General features: G+C 30.4%; 3 protein-coding genes across 4 annotated transcripts; 2 read left to right on the top strand and 1 right to left on the bottom strand.

Annotated features, from left to right (window-relative positions):
• Positions 1 to 1,270: 1,270 nt before the first annotated feature.
• Positions 1,271 to 4,734, bottom strand: LOC104649496 (equilibrative nucleotide transporter 3-like). Of its 2 annotated transcripts, XM_010328930.4 has the most exons (9): positions 4,449 to 4,734; positions 4,061 to 4,165; positions 3,218 to 3,373; positions 2,981 to 3,124; positions 2,615 to 2,720; positions 2,322 to 2,497; positions 2,086 to 2,246; positions 1,734 to 1,992; positions 1,271 to 1,658 (listed from the first exon to the last, which is right to left on the bottom strand). In XM_010328930.4, the coding sequence occupies exons 1-9, from the start codon at positions 4,494 to 4,496 to the stop codon at positions 1,548 to 1,550; spliced, it is 1,266 nt and encodes a 421-aa protein (XP_010327232.1). In that variant the 5' UTR covers positions 4,497 to 4,734; the 3' UTR covers positions 1,271 to 1,547. The 2 variants fall into 2 exon arrangements, with proteins under 2 accessions (XP_010327232.1, XP_010327231.1); XM_010328929.4 differs by having other exon boundaries at positions 2,086 to 2,497; positions 4,449 to 4,662.
• A 5,387-nt stretch (positions 4,735 to 10,121) lies between these two features.
• LOC104649510 (G-type lectin S-receptor-like serine/threonine-protein kinase B120) lies at positions 10,122 to 14,090 on the top strand. Its single transcript, XM_010328967.4, has 8 exons — positions 10,122 to 10,721; positions 11,371 to 12,101; positions 12,185 to 12,295; positions 12,382 to 12,596; positions 12,671 to 12,881; positions 12,976 to 13,213; positions 13,319 to 13,466; positions 13,558 to 14,090. The coding sequence occupies exons 1-8, from the start codon at positions 10,177 to 10,179 to the stop codon at positions 13,861 to 13,863; spliced, it is 2,505 nt and encodes an 834-aa protein (XP_010327269.3). The 5' UTR covers positions 10,122 to 10,176; the 3' UTR covers positions 13,864 to 14,090.
• A 3,371-nt stretch (positions 14,091 to 17,461) lies between these two features.
• On the top strand, positions 17,462 to 18,612 carry LOC101254134 (NAD(P)H dehydrogenase (quinone) FQR1-like). The gene is made up of 4 exons (XM_004248342.4): positions 17,462 to 17,539; positions 17,668 to 17,761; positions 17,871 to 18,133; positions 18,226 to 18,612. The coding sequence occupies exons 1-4, from the start codon at positions 17,517 to 17,519 to the stop codon at positions 18,458 to 18,460; spliced, it is 615 nt and encodes a 204-aa protein (XP_004248390.2). The 5' UTR covers positions 17,462 to 17,516; the 3' UTR covers positions 18,461 to 18,612.
• Positions 18,613 to 19,198: the final 586 nt, after the last annotated feature.

Raw genomic sequence — 19,198 nt, 5'->3', positions numbered from 1 at the left:
GGCGGAGACGCCCCCGGCCCGACGGTATACAATGTTGTTGTATTGGGCCCTTAATTTTCTGTCAATTCTGTATGTTGGGCCCGAGCCTGTTAGGGCGTAGCTTAGCACTATATATAGACGCTATGGCAAACCCTATTTTGTAATTCTGTTTTTGCCTCTCCATAATAAAACTGCTCCCTCTCTTCCCGTGGACGTAGCCAATTTATTGGTGAACCACGTAAATCTGTTGTCTTGTTTTTCGCGTTTATATTTTCTCGTATTATCTCAAATTTCGCACAACAAAAAATTTAAACATGAGGGTGATTGATGAATAAAAGATCCCACGTCGATGATAAAAGAGTCCATGGACTTCCCAAGGACAGGAAAAAATGTTAATTCACATAGTAAAAGATTAAATTGAATTTCTTCTTCGAACCGCCCAAAGAAAAATCAATTGGGCTTCTTACTATTTTCAGCTTTGTTTCTTTTTGTTATGACTCTTTCTTTATTTGCTTTTAACACCACTTGAGGAAAACAAAATACATTTTCAAGCAAAGAAGAAATTGAATAGAGAAATTAAAAAAGTCATATTTTCAAAAAGCTAGGTTATAGTATACCTTTTCTTATTTTTCCAACATGTGGAAATTAATCAATTATGACATACTTGACTTACCTTAAATAATCCATTTCTTTTTCTTTGGGTATCTTGTATTTAAACAGTTTCAAATAACGAATGCATATACCATATGAAAAGCTAAATACAAAATTTATTGATAATCAACTCATAAAATCGTGCAAATATCTAAATTTGTGCGGGTTGATGATAGACTTATATGTTTTATTAACTCGATATATTTTAATTTGCTTAATTTAGTCAATTTTATAAGAAAACATGAAAAATTTATTAATTATGTACTCGAACAAAATTATAAGAAAACAGGGAAAATTGCATGTAAAACAAGGGATGTCTTTTTTTTTTCCCTTTCAAATTGAAATTATGTCATTTAATTATGTTTAATAATTTGAGATTATTCTTTCCTTGGAAGCTTTTGCCAGCTAAAGACTATCAATTAAAGGTGAAATCGCATCCGACTTGTAACGTAAGAGTCTTACAAGTCGGATGCGATTTCGCCTTTTATATTGTCCTATTGAATCTTATTTTCTTTTTTCTTTTGTAAATTTTGTTCAATTTTTTTGACTCCGAACTCCTTCCTTATTTCCTCTTCCCTACCCCAATTTTTAATGTCCCAAACCGAGAAAATTTCTAGTTTAAATAATCAAATCGAGATGACCCTAAAAAGAAAAATTAAAAATATATATAAAAACAAAATGACCCTAGATATTCTTTTCTCCTTATAAAAAAAAAAAACCTTTAGAGATGGGACCAGATATTCTTTTCTCCTAAAAAAAAACACTTACATAGGAAATACAGAAGGAGAAGCCAAAGATGATACTGTGAAAATTGAACTCACACCTATTATACTGCAGACTCGTGGAGAGTCGAAAAAGAGATTTTAACATTTTGTATAACGTCGTTAACGATACCTATGTATATATCAATTTCTTTGTTAGAATTTGTCATTACCAATAATCCACAACCAATCCAGTGCAACACCAGAGAATAGTCCAGCAAGTAGGCATAAGACTAGCAAGTTGCCCAATGCATTTTGCTCAGGACCCTGTTGAAACAGAATACAACAAGTTCAAATGTTTCCGTTTTTTTTCGATTTATATGGAAGTATTATTTCACTAACCTTGTATCCCTGAGGAGCAACTGTGAGGACACACACGGTGAGATAACCGTTAGTGAGTCCAAGGACGGACACGAGCATTATCATCCAGCCTTGATCACCGTATTTTGCAGTGAAGTAGAAACAAGGAATGAACAAGAAACGAGATAGTGTTGCGATCATTAGGCCATTCCGTGATTTCAACTTGATTTTCTCTATCAATGGAATGTATCTTGCTATCAAATCAAACATGTTGTAAACTGCTATCAAGACTAAAGCATACCTGAAACAAACAAATTAAAACCTCGTATATATACAAGAATTGAATGCAGGACATGACAAAATACGCGAGCAGAGAAGAGGAAAGCAAGCTTACCATGAGCCTAATTTGTGTGAACCAGTATTCTCGTACAAGAATCCTGGGAAAATCGACAGAGTCAGGACATAAATCAAGAACAAATCCAATAAGTAATCGATGTTCTGAAAGAACAGCTGTTTGTTGCTCAGACGCTCCAATTGTTTAGCGTTAGCATCAACCTGTTCAGTCGACAAAATGTTAATTAAGATCAAGAAGCCATAAACAAATTTTTTAGTTAACGATAAGTTGCTTACTCTTTCGGTTGCTTCAGTTTGGATGCCTGCGGCAGCTAAGTCTGCTGCAACAGTTTTTGATCCCTCTGCTGCTGCCTTTGTGCGGTAGTACTTAACGATTGGTAGCTTAGGAAAGACGAACGCGTATAGAAGAATGCATAGAAATTCAAAGAATGTGGAGATAGCCAGAAACAACACTGCAAAATTAACAAACACAAGATTCTAACTAAGGAAATGACGACTACTACATTTTAAGCGCGTTCTCTTTTTTTGTCTCGTTTTGATAACTAACAATGGCATTATAGATCACGTACTAACTCCTTTGCGAAGACCGTTACTAGCCCTTTCAAAAGCTGCTTTAGTCACAAGCCTTAAAGCCGAGGTGAGAGCACCAGACGCAGCCAGACCGGCTAAGTATGACTGAAAAATCATAACAGCAGCAATAAAACATTTTGCAATTGTGATTCAAACAACAAAATATCCAGTGTAATCCCATAAGCAGAGTCTCGGGAGGTTAGAGCGCATGCAGACCTTACCCCTACATTAGGAAGTAGAGAGTTGTTTCTGATACACCCTCGGCTAAAGGAAAAACACATCAAAGCAACTACTAATGAAACAAAACTACAACAAAATAGTGCGATAATTAAAGAACAAGAGTTATTAGATGGAGACAATCTTACTTGGATGAATTCAGGGCACATGAAGGATAAATCTCCAACCATTCCACCTTCAACAAAAGCATCAGCAACTCCAAAAGCCGCGACTATAGCACATATACCAATGTAATTTCCAAGACCGCCAGCTCCTGACGTGGCCAAATCCAACTAGCAAGACATGAAGGAAAACTCAAGTCGCGATAAACCAAAACATGATTAAAGAAAGCAAATGGAATGACAGCGCAGTTTATCAGAACATACCACTAAGAGCGCGAATGTGCTTAAGAAGAAAAGAGTGAATCCAGTTAGGTTACGCTTTCTTGTATTGATTCTTGCCTCATTATATACAAGAATAACCATTGTCGCGAGTGCAAACGGCTGATAAACGAGAGTAAGCACCCTTGAAGGATGGTATTTCTTCATTGTACATGACAAATTCAAACCAGTTATAAGCAGATATACTAATTAGTTATCAATGAATTCAACTTAACTACAAATTATAATGTGAATAAATATAACAATCATAAAGCATTGAGCTAATGATCAAAAATATACTTGAATTATCACTTGTTCATGAGTTTCATACTCTAACTATCAGTTGTTTCCTTTTCCTACCTGAACTATCGACATCTATGCATTAAAACACACCTCAACTATCAAATGTTCTCTTTTCCTACAACTATCACCATCGTTCAGATAGAAAAAAAGGAAGCATTTGATAGTTGATATGTGAAACTCAAGAAAAACAATAGTTCAGATATGTTTTTGACAATTATCACGCAAAAAGGGCTCTAATATTCAATGTTGCTCGGAATCTCCATAATGCTACCAAAACCGCATTGAATCTTCCAAAATACGTGAAAGAATCAATATCTATACATAAGCCATGAGTCAGATCTTGTGCCTTTCCACCTAGTTGTATCAAAGATCCAACATACGCTTCACAATTTTCTTATTGAGTCCGAGCAACAAAGCGAACATTCCAACTAAAAGTTAATTGACGGAGTAACATAAACTCTTTTGTCAAACATATCAAAGTCATCATTTTTCTATGTTCTTTAAAAAAAAAAGAAAAGAGGATAATTAAATTAAAGACACACTCACAGGAAAAAGTTGATAATAATAATCACCAATTGTTAGCATACTATTCCAAGAAACAAGTGACCCAAGTCCAAGAATCCAACATACCACCATTCCACTATATTTTCCCTGAAAAATTCAGATACACTTCTCTGTCAATTGACAAATATTAACGGTAGCAGAAACGGAGCTAAAATTTTAAATTTATAAATTCTAAGTTTCTGAAATTTTAAGCGGCAGAGATTTCAGTAAGTCAATTGGTAATTATGATTCCCCTAGTCCAATTTCTTTTTTAAAAAATAAATTTAAATATAATAAATATAAAATTTAAATATAATAGATATAAAATTTAGGCTAAAACTATTAAGTTCTACCGAATGTATAACAAAGATTAACAGTTAAAAAAAATTACCTCTAGCCTGGTTGGAGTTGAAATTATGCTTGAATCATCAATAGTCATGGCTGTTTAATTATGTTAAGAAAGAAATTTGCCAAAGCAGAGTTCACCACACAGTATTTTCTTAAAAATTCTAATTGGAAACTAGGTAATTCCAACTTATGGAATTATTGAATATTGATAGTTAGTAAAAAATAACATAATATTTTGTAATGATAGTATGAACACCACCACAGTAGGAAAAAGGGAACTTTATATCAACAATTATGTTTCTACATTTGGAGGATATTTTCTCAACTATAATGATTAATGATCATGTAAAGTGCATTTATTGAAATTGAGAATAAATATGGAGGAGGTGGTTATAAAGTAAAAATCCTTTTGGCATCGTGATAAAATAACATATTTCATATTATATATTTTATTTTTTAATATATTTTTGTTTTTTTTTAATTTTAAAAATTTTAATTAAAAAATAAAAAGAAAAGTATTTAAAATAAAAAAAATATTATACGATTTTTTAAATTTCTGGACAATTTTTCTCTATATATAAAAATAATAATCGAAAGTGGGATGAATTATTTTTGAAAGATGTGAACATTGTGTTGACTTTCTAATTATTATGTTTTTATTTACTGCAACTTTGTTTGGCAAATATTTACTCTAACCTTGTTGATTTGATATATTTTTTTTAAATGGGGTTGTTTTATCAAATTTGAAAATTTATATTATTACTACTTATGTTATTATTTAGCGATAAAGAGTAATATTGAATGTATTTTTAATTTTAAAAAAAGAATAAGTAAAAAATAGTTTGGTATTTTTAGTTAACATACGTGATAATTAAAAAAGAATTAATGCATTATTTATTAATTTTCCTAATTTGGTAATTTTAGTCAATCTTTGATGATTTTGGCGGTGATATCGAAACCTTAAAGACGGCAAATGAGGTAGGCTTGGACTATATGGAAACCGACATATTTAATTTTTAATAAAATACGATACACTTATTATATGAACGTATTAATGATTAAATGTAAATCAATTTATAGCAAGGTGATATTTTTGGACGCAACGTTGCTAATTTTTTTTTTAAAAAAATCAGATTCAAAATATCTAACAATTTCTTTTTATCTATCGACGATTAATAAGTCTTGATCATTACCGGTCATTAGTGTAAACCTTTTACAAAAGAGAAAATACAAACGTGGTGTCAAACTCAAACTTTTTGCCATTATATTGTGTGCTGAAATTTATTGAATATTGATATCCTACACTAGGTAAGATGTGTTTTTATTTATTAAAATTTTTTAAATTTGAGTATGTATCCGTGCACATCTAAGATTAAAAATCATTATTATTAATTAAAACCAAATTGGAATTATATTATATATTGAATCATTATTAAATAAGCAACAAAGACAAAAACCTAAAGACCAACCTAAAATAAAAACAATGCATATAAAAACTTTACAACATAACCAAATGATAGCCCATTTCACCCACAACTGCCACATATTAATTCATTACGGACTTATTATGTGGTATGTCCAAAGGATAGTTCTAATATTATTAAAAATTCAAAGCGTAAAAATCGAATCGATCGATAAATTGAATTGAAAAAAATATTATTGGATTGTTGTTATTGTGTAATTGGGTTTTTAATGGATTTATAAAAAAAGTTGGGAAAATTATATATAATAGCAAACTAATAACCTAAAATAAATGGAGTAGCTAGAGTTTAATTTAATTGTGCTCCATAACAAATGTTAGCTAAAGTTTGTCATGCGTCTCTCTCCGAAAAATCTCGCTCGCCACTCTCCATTCTCGCTTTATACAGAAGTGTATAAATTCTGTTTCTGTTTTGTATAAAGCGAGAGAAAATTGTATATACACATGCAAAAATATATATCTTCGTGTTATACACTTAATTATACAATTTACAAACATTTTACTTCAAATATTGCAGAGAAAAAGGCCAACGAATTATACAATTGCAGTGAAATACAATTTTCTCTAGCTTTATACAACAGAAGTGTATATATTGTGTTTCTGTTTTTGTATAAAGCGAGAGAAAAACATATATCTTCTTGCTATACACTTATAATTATGCAATGTACATACATTTTAATTCGATTCAACTGTATGCAAAGCAAATTTTATAAAAATATTGCAGCGAATTATACAATTGTGCATTATACAATCGCAGTGAAATAGGATAGCGAATTATACAATTGCAGCGAAATAGGCCAGCGAATTATACAGTTTAGGCCAGCGAATTATACAATTGTATATGTATAGCGAATTATACAATTTTATGTTTGCTATGGAGCGCAATTATGCAAACTTTGTTATAGCATACAAATATGAATTTTTTGTTTGCTATATGTGAAAGTTGCCCAAAAAAGTTATTGGGTTATTAATTCGGTATCGGGTTTCACTATTGAGTTATTGGGTAAACCGATAACCAACAAGATAGAACTAATTTACTATTTTATCCTCCCTAATAATTTAATATATAACTAGACACTATAACTATATCAAATTATTAATACTCTATCTACTTCACACTAGGCCGCTTTATTAGTTTTTATGGTTTACTAAAAACCTAAAAACTAATGTAAGGTTTCGCAATTGTAGCTTTTGATTTAGTTTTAGTTTTAGTCTTGTTAAACTAGTTGATCTTAGTTTTAGTTTGTAATTGTAGCTTGTAGCATTTGCAAGGTTGTAAAGGTCTGTACTATGTTTTGGCAATGACATGTAATTATAACCTTCGTACTATATTTAGCTAAATAAGAAGTCATATTATATTTTACGAATTTCTCTTTTTGGATAAAACCGAAAACCGAACCAATAACTATAAAAAACCAATAAACCAAAAACCAATAAATAATATCTTATTGATTTGTTATCGGGTCAGAGACGTATTCATATTTCAAATATCTTCACAAATTATATCTATGTCAAATAGTTTCCACGTTTTGAATACATCCATGCGGGTCGATGCGGCCAATGTATCACGTGTATATAGGCCCCTTAAGTTAGGCCTTAACTTACAAGGCAATTTGACATTTGTATGTATATATAATATACATAACATGTGTTGCTTCACTATTTTGTGAACAATTCATAACCACAAGCATTGTACCAATATCATACTACTCCTATATTCACACAATACACGTTTCATGAGCCTTGTAATTAGGAGTGAAAAACGGGAGACTCTAATATTTGATTCACTCGTATTTAATATACACAAAAAGTAGGTTAATCGATTATAATTTTAAGAATAATCAGATGAGAACATAAGCTAAAAATGGAACTAAGATTAGATTTTCAGAAAGTAAGATTTCAATTTTTCTTTTTGTTGAAATATTAAGACAACAGATTAATTTAATGTACAATTGTAGGACCTTGAAATATAATGTTGTTAAAGTAAATGTAAATGTATAGCACGTAAATGTAATTGTGAAAAAATTGATAACGTTCCCTTTTTGGACACTAATATTATTTTATATTTGCTCTTTTTTTAAAAAAATAAAAATAAATTGTCCCTATTTGACTATATTGTGCTTTACTTTCTTTGGAGAATGAGAAGGATGGCTGTCCTTGATTTATATCAATTTTAGCAAATATCAGACAATTAAATAAGTTGTTTCTTTTTAAAAAGGATTTGTACGATGTTACAAATTTAGACCTTATTATATAATTAGAAACAACTATAAGAGTTAAATTGTCATGTGTAAGATTATTGAAATAAAGATTAACAAATTAATCATCATTTTAACAAATATTTATTCAACTAAACTTTAGATATATACTATTTAAATAATTTGTAAATTTAATATACTAAGAATAATAATATGACTTAAATGGTAATCTCAAAATCAACTATTTGTGCGCTTACCCTAATATCTTCTCCTTTAATAATAATAAATTCAAAATTTTAAGATATATTTGTAAACAAATTTCTTGTGAGAAATTATGTAATGCATGCAACAAATAATCTAATGTAAACACAAAAATATAACTTGACATAGAATTTTGTGTAGATCAACATCTTCAGCCAATCAACTTCAAGAAAATAAAATTAAAAAAAGTATGAAAATAAAATGTCATTTTCAGAACATAATTTAATTTATCAACAGCAAGTCATATGATATTCAATGTGAACTCTAGTGTTTGACTAACAAATTATGTGTAGAAAAAAAGAAACTAAAAACACAATCATTCCAAGTTGCTAATAGATTATTTTGTAAGAATAATTATGAGCAAAAAAAAAGAGGAAGATTAAGACTAAAGTTAACGGCGTTTCCACTGATTATAATATCACGTTAGAATACATACAACTATTAGAAAATATATACAAGAAATTAGCCTAAAAACTTTATTTACGAGTTGCTAGCTTAATTATAAATTTACTTTATTTTCTAAGTGAAAGTCGAATTCATTGAAAACACCATGATGAGTCTAAAAGTTGAAAAAGATTGAGATGACTTAAAACGTCGTGCAATAATCTGATATACTAAATCTCACCATACTTTAACTCGTCTTTTTTTGAACTTTATAAATATTAAATCAATAGACTTAAACTCCTGAATTCGTTTTTCACTAAATATGTAATAATTTTTTTATATCTTAAAATATAAATAAGGTAAAATAATAAAAGAAAACCTTCTCATTAGTATTTTTATTTAAAGAACATAAAAAAAAAAAAGTACAATAAATAATTTGAAACAAAAAAAATCTAGCAAATATTTTCTTCCCAAAATTCAGAATAACTTCATATCAAATCTTTTATATTTAAATAACTCTTTAATTAATTTTCTATTTTCAAAACGAATTTATATCATTAGATAAATAGTCTCTATCTAATAAACATTGTTTGTTTAATGGGAAAGGACGCTAGGAGGAAAAAAAAAAAATTCAATTATGTGAAACGCATTTTATTTTATTTTTACGAAAATTGAAATAACACGTGTTCATCTGCAAGATCGTTTATAATAGTACTAGTTGATATTAAGGTACATAAAATCTATGTCCCTCTTATTTGACCTGATGACTCATCTTCCATATCAACTTTTTTTTTAAAATTACTATATTATATAATCAGATTATTAGATTCATTTTATAAATAGTCATTCAATTTTAATTTATTGTAATATTAAAGTCAACAAGTTATTTTTTGTACATAGAAAGCCAATTATCTTACAAAAACTAGTTTCTTAGTATCTTCTTGTGATTTTAAATTTTCTTTTATTTTCTAGAAAAAATAATTTAGTGACAATATGTAATATTTAAAAACGTAAAAAAAAAAGGACTTCTAGATGCAATAAAATAAAAACCACACAATCTTTAAAAAAGAAAATCAATTTTCGAATCGCTTAAAAAGTAATTACAAGCAAAATTCATTATTAAAAGTGAATAACCATTAACCTTAAAAAAAAAAAAAAGTTGGCAACTAATATCTTAAATCACATGATAAAATATGGTCAATTTCATTTATTTATACCATCTATTTTTTAATTTCAAAAATAAATTCCAAAAGTGCATTTGTGGGCCATAAGGAAAGTTGGTCATCAATATTTTTCAACTACATATAAAATGTCATTTTATTTTTGTCAAGTCAATCTTTCTCTAGGATTTTTCATTAAATTCACATAGCCTTAGCCTACCAAAATTAGCCATCAAATTTTTCTTTTTCTTTCTATGCTACAATTTTATTTTATTTTTCAATCTTGAAATGGCTAGTTGTATGATTATTTCCAACTGGTACATTTTCTTGTTTAGTGTTTTTTATATGAACTTATTATGTTGTGCTTGTGCATCTAGTAAAATTATACAAGGTGAAATTTTAAGAGATGGTGAAATGTTAATTTCTCCAAAAAGGAAATTTATTTTGGGATTTTTTAGTCCAAATGTTACTAATAATCAAAGGTTTGTTGGTATATGGTATGTTGATGGTCCAGAAAATTCATTTGTTTGGGTTGCAAACAGAGATAAACCAATTTTTGATAAAAATGGTGTTTTTACTATTGAGAAAAATGGTAATTTGGTGGTGAAAAATGGTCATGGCGATATAATGTGGACGAGTAATGTTGAAGCTATTAGTAATAATTGTACAGCACTTCTTTCTGATTATGGTAATCTTGTGTTGTTTAATAGCAATAACAAGGTGTTGTGGCAGAGTTTTCAGCATCCTACAGATACATTTTTACCAGAAATGAAATTTTATACAGATGAAGTTTTGAGGTCATGGACCAGTGAAAGTGATCCTTCAACTGGAAGGTACGTTATCTTGTATCGTGTGATTATCTTATCTGAAATGTTTTATTTACTTGATTTTGTTTTCTACATGCCCCCTCACGCGTGGTATGAATTTTTTTTTTGATATGATGTGTGGTGGTGAGATTTTCTGTCTGATTTGATATCATGTTGCGTTTGTAACATCTCATTTGAGAATGTATTTTTTTTTTATTTTACTTTAATTTTGTTTTGAACACAACCCCTCATGTGTTTGACTCGTGGAAAGTGGAAAGACAAAAGGGTTGAGCCTTCGCTATTGTTGGCTGGATGGATATATAGCTAGTTGTTGTATTGAGTGATAGTGAAATTCAAAACCTAACAAATCTGATTGCACTGATATGGTAATGTATTTATGACATGTGTTTCTTGAATCTTTGATATTGGGTGATAGTGAGACTCGAAACCTAACAACTCTGCTTGCACTGATGATATGGTAATGCATTTGTGACGTATTATCGAAAAGATTAAGTTGAAAACATGTGTTTCTTTACTTAAACTTTGTTTTTAACAACGATTTCTCACGTGCTTCTTGAATCTTTGATATTGAGTGTCTTCTCGGATACAATGTTGCATTTGTGACATCCTAAAGTCTAAGAGCATGTTTTTATTTACTTAATTACGTTTCCAACAGGTACTCATTAGGAGTAACTTCTCACGGATCACCACAAATTGTGATCTGGGATGGAGGTAACAAACGTTGGCGGAGTGGATACTGGGATGGACGCATATTCACAGGTGTTATCGATATGAAGCCCGAGTTTCTACATGGTTTCAAGCTTAACAATGAAGGAGACAATCTATACTTCACTTACACTGTATCAAATACTTCTGATTTGGTGAGGTTCCATATTAGTCCAACGGGATATGAGGTGGAGCAAAGGTGGGATAAAGATAACAACAAGTGGAGTATAGTACAGTCTCATCCATCGGGTGATTGTGACTTGTATAACTTATGTGGGAATTTCGCGATGTGTGATGTCACATATTTTGAAAAATGCATTTGTTTAGGTGGATTTGTACCGAAAGATTTGGGGCAGTGGAATGCGGGGAACTGGTCAGAAGGGTGTGTTAGGAGGAAAGAAGTGGAATGCAGAGGAAATAACAGTGTGTTGAAGAGTGGTAGTGAAAAGAAGGACAGATTCTATGGGGTTGAGAAAATCAAGTTGCCTGATTTTGCTGATACTGCAGATGTACTAAATATCGATGAGTGTCGAAGCATGTGCCTTGAAAATTGTTCATGTACTGCTTATGCTTTTGTTAGCGGAATTGATTGCATGATGTGGAGTGGAGATTTAGTCGATATGCAGCAGTTTCAGGAAGGCGGATACACTCTCTATGTTCGCCTTGATAGTTCTGAATTTGGTAAAAATGTGTAGTAGTTTTTCTGTTGGTATTCATATAATTAATCGTCTTAGATGTTCTTATTATAAACTTTGTTGAAACAGATGGAAGCAACAGGGCAGTTAAAATTGTGGTAATATCTGTTATGGTAGTCGGGGCTTTTCTTGTTTGTATGGTAGTTTTTCTACTATGCAGGCACAAAGCCAAAACGCGAGGTAAGATTTCAGAAAAGGTGGTGTTTTTACGATAGTTATTTGTCGTTGTGCAATATACCTATAGATCTTCAATGTCCTATTTTCAGCGTCCAATAGGATCAACCAAATGGAGACAGTCGATCCAACTAGGAGCGGAGAGTTTTCTATGGACACATCAGTAGCAGGAGACATGACTATTGAAGGGCATCAAGGAAGTGGTTCAGAACTTATTTTCTTCAGTTTCAGCGGTGTAGCAGCAGCTACCGATAACTTTTCTAACGAAAACAAGCTAGGACAAGGTGGATTTGGCCCTGTCTACAAGGTTGGTTTCCATCCAATTGACTAGAGAAGTATGACGTTATTGTGTTAAACTAACGTAGATGTTTGTTTATTTAGGGAAAACTACTATGTGGCGTAGAAATTGCAGTGAAGAGACTTTCAAGAAAATCAGGACAAGGTGTGGAGGAATTCAAGAATGAGATCAGACTAATCGCCAAATTACAACATAGAAATCTTGTTAGACTTTTGGGATGCTGCATTGAAGGAGAAGAAAAGATGCTTCTTTACGAGTACATGGCCAACAGAAGCTTAGATTCGTTTCTATTTGGTTAGTACTTTGGATATGCTGCTAACCATAACATCATCTCATCGATAGAGAGATCTATCACTTACAATTATTTTGGTTTATAAATTTTTGACAGATACTGTTAAGCAAGTTCAATTAGACTGGAGGAAACGCTTCAACATTATTGAAGGGATTGCACGAGGGCTATTGTATCTCCATAGAGATTCGCGACTCAGAATAATCCATAGGGATTTAAAGGCTAGTAACATTTTGCTAGATGAAGAGATGAACCCGAAAATATCAGATTTTGGTATGGCTAGAATATTTGGTGGAAATGAAAATGAAGCAAATACAATTAGAGTAGTTGGGACATAGTGAGTATATATCATTTGATTTTTATACCTTTAAAGAGTACATTTAACTTTCTCAAAGATTAACTAACTCCATCTACGCGTTTTTTTTTTCTTACTTAAAATCAGCGGATATATGGCTCCTGAATATGCAATGGAAGGCTTGTTCTCCGGAAAATCTGATGTTTATAGCTTTGGTGTACTATTGCTGGAGATCATCTGTGGACGGAGGAACACAAGCTTTCGTTCAGATGAACACTCTGGCATTATTGGTTATGTAAGTCCAATAACTACTTCTCAATATATCTGTTGTGAAGTTAAACGCTTTACGTCTTTTAACAGCAATTCTACGTTTTTTTTCCTTTTAGGCATGGCAGAAGTGGGATGAAGGTACGCCAATGGACTTAATAGACCGTTCTATTTGGGACGAGTGTCAACATGATGAAGCATTGAGATGTATACAGTTAGCACTAATTTGTGTACAAGACATGGCAGTTCACAGACCGAGCATATCATCCATCGTGTTAATGTTGGAGACGGACAATATACCATTGCCCTTGCCTAGGCAACCTACGTATACCTCAATGCGAAAACATGAAGATGCAGAAACATGGAATGAGAAGCAGGATTTTTCTGCAAACAATGTTACAATTAGTGTTATAGCTGGTAGATGATATCTACTATTTTGCTGAAATGTTATTGATTATAGGTGTGTTCGGTATGAAATTAGGAATATCTTTTGAACAATCGAACATGAGAAAAGTTGATACTGAACATACCTTTTGTGTTATTTAGTTATAGACTTAGCAGATATGTGTATAATACAATATAGCTCAAGGGTTTCTGAGATTTGATTGTTGTGAATCATAACTTTCAATCAGAATTATGAGTCATAATGCTAGTTATATCATGCTATTAATTGGTCAATAGTGTCAGATCATCAAAAAATGAATTCGAAACCTATTTGAGCCACAAAGAAATAAAATTGACCAAAATAAGTCACAGTTCTAGCTAGAAAGTAACTAAAATAAATTTGGTGTAGTCTTTTCTTCAGTTTTATCCAAAAATATAAACGACAAATGTTAAACTGTTAACATCTATATATTAACATTACAAAAAAAACTTTTTTTTCCACCTTATAAAATGTAACTTTTTATTACAATAAAAGTTAATTTACCAAAATCTTTTCACTTTCATCCTCTCAAATCAATTTTGTAATGAGAAATATGGTGAAGTTAGGTGGTGTGATAAAGTACTCCTGCATGTATAAGACTTCTCAAATCTAACTTCATATGCATCATTATGACACTTAATTTATGTTAAATGACATGTTGATTTTGATAAGTGACTATATATTTGGTGTTTTATCACATTGCATTAAAAAAGAATATGATTAAGACCTCGAATTCTTTAATTAATCTCTATTTATGTTGATAGATATCCGAGAAATTAATTCCATCGCATGAGGGCGTTGTATTCATGCATGCAGGTTAATCACAAAAAATTATTATAAACTTATATTTTACTAGAAAGTTAAGTGTATATACTCAATCACTTTTTATATAGTCGTGAATTAATCATATAAAATATGGAGTTTTTGATCAAAATGAGCTATTTTTAAAACCAATTCACCAAAATAATACGTTTTTAATTTTTTCCACAAAACTAGTATAAACGTACTTCATGGTAACGTTTTAGGATATTTTCATTATAAAAATTCAACGGACAAAAAGTTAACGGGTTGACGACGTTAAACGCATAAACGTAACTGTGAGTAACATTTTAGGTGTAAAACGTTACTCAAGAGTACGTTTTTGGAGAATGCAATCACGGGCCACTGACTCCAATCCTGCAAAGGCGGAGTCAAATCATTTAACTGTAAAACGTTACTATGAGTAACGTTTTACACCTAAAATGTTACTTTGACTCCCGTTTCTTAGATTTGATTGATTGATAGTTGAAGGACTGGTGCAAAGCTGTGTGTAGAAGATAGTAGGATAAGAATGAAAGTGAAGTACTCCCTCTTAACCATACTTACAGAGGAGTCATTGTTGATATAAACGATCGAAAGATTTCATTTCAAGCTTTATCTATCTTTCTCTATAGGACATTGTGTAAACTTCATCTAATATTTGGGCAGATATGCGGAAAGTGTTATAGCAAAGGTCAAATTGACCCAGTTAACAGTTGAGTGTGTAAAGAAATTATGAAACTTTTGTTGAAAGAAAACGAAGAGTTTCTGAATGTACATTTAACGTTCCTAAATGCACTCTTATTATTTCTCTGATCATTGCTTTTAGAGTATAATATATTTGTGCTTGAAAATGTTTCCAAGTTGATGGATGTCAAGAAAACATCTCCCTGTTTGTTTGTAGTTTTGACTTAAGTGGTAAGTTTCTTATATCATATTTTGCGGTTGTCTAAAGGAATAGAAAAGATATATTTTTTTCCAAATAGCTATTGGTAGTCTTTGGGATGCTTTATTTGAACGAGCGTGTTCTGAAATAGCTTTTCTATCTTCAAAAAATTGGGGTAAAGCTGTGTATATTCCACTTTCCGTAGACCAACATCAACTCCATTGGAGGTTTTAATATCTCTATCATATTTAGGAAAAAAATTAAAAATTTCTAATATAGGAACTGCCATTGTAAGTTAGCAATGTATGAGCCGCAACCGTACTTGCGTACACAAAAAATTAGTAACTCTTTAGATTAAATTTGTCTGATTTAGTGTAAATACAATTAATATAAATACTCTATTTCTTATAATATTTGTATCAATATGAATGTTACCGAGTCTGATACAATTATGAAAAATAAGAATTAATAATAATAATAATAATAATAACAAATAATAATAATAATAATAATAATAATAATAATAATAATTTTATCCGTCCCCATTCCTTCAACTATCAATCAATCAAATCTAAGAAACGGGAGTCAAAGTAACATTTTAGGTGTAAAACGTTACTCATAGTAACGTTTTACAGTTGAATGATTTGACTCCACCTTTGCAGGATTGGAGTCAGTGGCCCGTGATTGGATTCTCCAAAAACGTACTCTTGAGTAACGTTTTACACCTAAAACGTTACTCACAGTTACGTTTATGCGTTTAACGTCGCCAACCTGTTAACTTTTTGTCCGTTGAATTTTTATAATGAAAATATCCTAAAACGTTACCATGAAGTACGTTTATACTAGTTTTGTAAAAAAAATTAAAAACGTATTATTTTGGTGAATTGATTTTAAAAATAGCTCATTTTGGTCAAAAACTCTAAAATATGATACCATCAGATTTTATAGCTTATTATGATAGCCCTGATCGAGCAAGAGCTTATCAAATTTTGACATTGATGTGAAAGAATCTAAAATTTTAACCTGTGATACTAACACTATATTGATAATTATCTTTAACGGCAATTAATTAATAAAAATAGTTTAATAGCTGCAAAATATGTTTTTAGCGGTAATTGACACTCTTTGTAAATGTTTCTAAAGCATAACATTGCATAGAAAATTAATAACTAAATACCGGTGAAGACTTTAATATTCTTTGTTAATTAATGACTATATTTATTTTCGCTAAAAGTTATTTTTGATATAATAATTAAACTTTTAGAGTAAATTGAATTTTATGTATTTGGTAAAAACGAAGAAATATATGCTACGATTTGGTCAATTGTGAAGGGCTCTAATGACAATTTATCTATTAAAACCTGATATAGTAAAACATTTTTTTTAAAAAAAAAATTCCCTTAAAAGAATCAGCAGGAAAATATTAGATATGAATGAACCTGTAAAATGAATTAAGAAAAAAAAAATTATGACATATATTTGGTATTTATAATTGGTGTATCATTTTTTTCCCCAAAAAATAAAAAAGGCAAAATGTATCCAGCTGTTGTACATATTTTTTATTTACCCTTCTTTTAAATTATTACGTCAATAATGATTTTAGCATGACATCATTACCTATTTATTATTAAGTAAAAAAAAATTAATTGCATCCAAAATTTTCAAATAATGTAATTACCTTAATTAATTACAGATAAATCTAAAGACAAAATGCATCAGTACCAGCTGTTTTTACATATTCTTTATTTACCCTTTTTTTAAAATTATTACGTCAGTGATGATTTTAGAAATGACATCATTAACCTATTTATTATTAAGCAAAAAAAATTAATTGCATTCAAAAAATTTCAAAGGATGTAATTACCTTAATTAATTACAGATGAATCTTGGTCACTATATAAGTAGAGCATGACATTAGCCCTTTTCATAAAAATATACACACAACAAAAAGAATAATTCAAGATTCTGAAATGGCAACCATATTGTTCATTGTGTATGTATTTATTTATTTTTAAGTTTTTTGTTTGAATTTTTATGAATAATTTGTAGATTTAAATGATTTATTATTCTATTTGTCTACATATTTGATTTAAAAACTAATAAACATTAATTTTTTGATAGGTACTATTCAATGTACGGACATGTCGAGAAACTGGCACGAGAGATGCAGAAAGGGGCTGCATCAATTGAAGGTGTTGAAGTCAAGCTATGGCAGGTACAATTTCTTCTTCTTTTTTTTTTTTTTTACATTTTATTTAACGTGTTATATACTGTCCGTACATATAATTTAATTCAATTTATCTATATATATATATATGTAACAGGTGGTGGAAACTCTTCCAGCTGAGATTCTAGCTAAGATGGGTGCACCCCCGAAAGGGAACGCACCAATCATTGCACCTGATGACCTTGTTGAAGCTGATGGATTTGCTTTTGGTTTTCCAACAAGATTTGGAATGATGCCAGCTCAATTTAAGGCTTTTTTTGATGCAACTGGTGCAATCTGGAAGAATCAGCAGCTAGCTGGCAAACCAGCTGGTATTTTCTACAGCACAGGTTCTCAGGGTGGTGGTCAAGAAACTACTGCGTTAGTACTTTTTCCTTTGAGATCATATACCAAATGAAGTTATTTTTTAGTAAATGGTTTCAAATTTTGTGTTTTTGTATTTTTAATTGTAGGTTGACTGCAATTACACAGCTCGTTCACCATGGGATGATTTTTGTTCCAATTGGTTACACATTTGGGGTTGATATGTTCGATATGGAGGATATCAAAGGTGGAAGTCCTTATGGTGCTGGAACATTTGCTGGGGATGGTTCAAAACAGCCAACTGAGGTTGAATTGGAGCAAGCTTATTATCAGGGGCAATACATAGCAACCATCACTAAGAAGCTTAAAGGCTCTTCTGCCTAAATCTTTAGTTAACTACTTGCATTCTATAGTTTCGTTTCGTTTCTTTATGTTTAAGAAAAAACACTCTGGTTAAGAGTGAAGTAATTGGTAATACTCTGGTTAAGAGTTTAAGTTAATGATATTGAATAAAGAATGCAAGTTACAAATTGAAATTCTCCATTCTTGTGGTAGAGATAACTAGACTTGGTATGATTCATGAAGTTACATAATGAATCACAATGCATATGCTTAACAATCAATTTAGTGGGGAGTGACAAAAATATTTATAACAGCATTTCGCGTGATCATTAAAAATTTAACTTAGAAAACAAATATATATCGAATCTCTTTTATCAAAGAAAATATGAATTGTAAGGGAGAATTTAACTTAAACGGATAAGAGGAACTTGATAATCAATGACATAAATTATATAAAGCATTCACTCCAATTATTATTTACAATTTTTTTGCCTCATCTTTTGTTTCCATGTCCTAACTATTCAAATTTTTTTCTTCAATAAATCTGTTTGATTAATCTTTGATTTGGATATTGATCCCTATTTTGTCACTCTCCTAATCATCTCAGAATTTGTCTTCAACTTCATTTTTATTCTTCATATATTTTGTCAATAAAATTTTATAAGAAATTAAAATAATAAATAAAAGACATTTACTTCTTAATTAATAGAAAATGATTTAAAATATTCTTAAAATATTGAATTTTAGTAAAGTGATAAACTGATATATTTTAATATAATA

Source organism: Solanum lycopersicum, chromosome 10 (assembly GCF_036512215.1).
Source record: "Solanum lycopersicum chromosome 10, SLM_r2.1".
In the NCBI taxonomy this organism is placed as follows: Eukaryota; Viridiplantae; Streptophyta; class Magnoliopsida; order Solanales; family Solanaceae; genus Solanum; species Solanum lycopersicum.
This window is presented reverse-complemented; position numbering and strand designations above follow the sequence as displayed.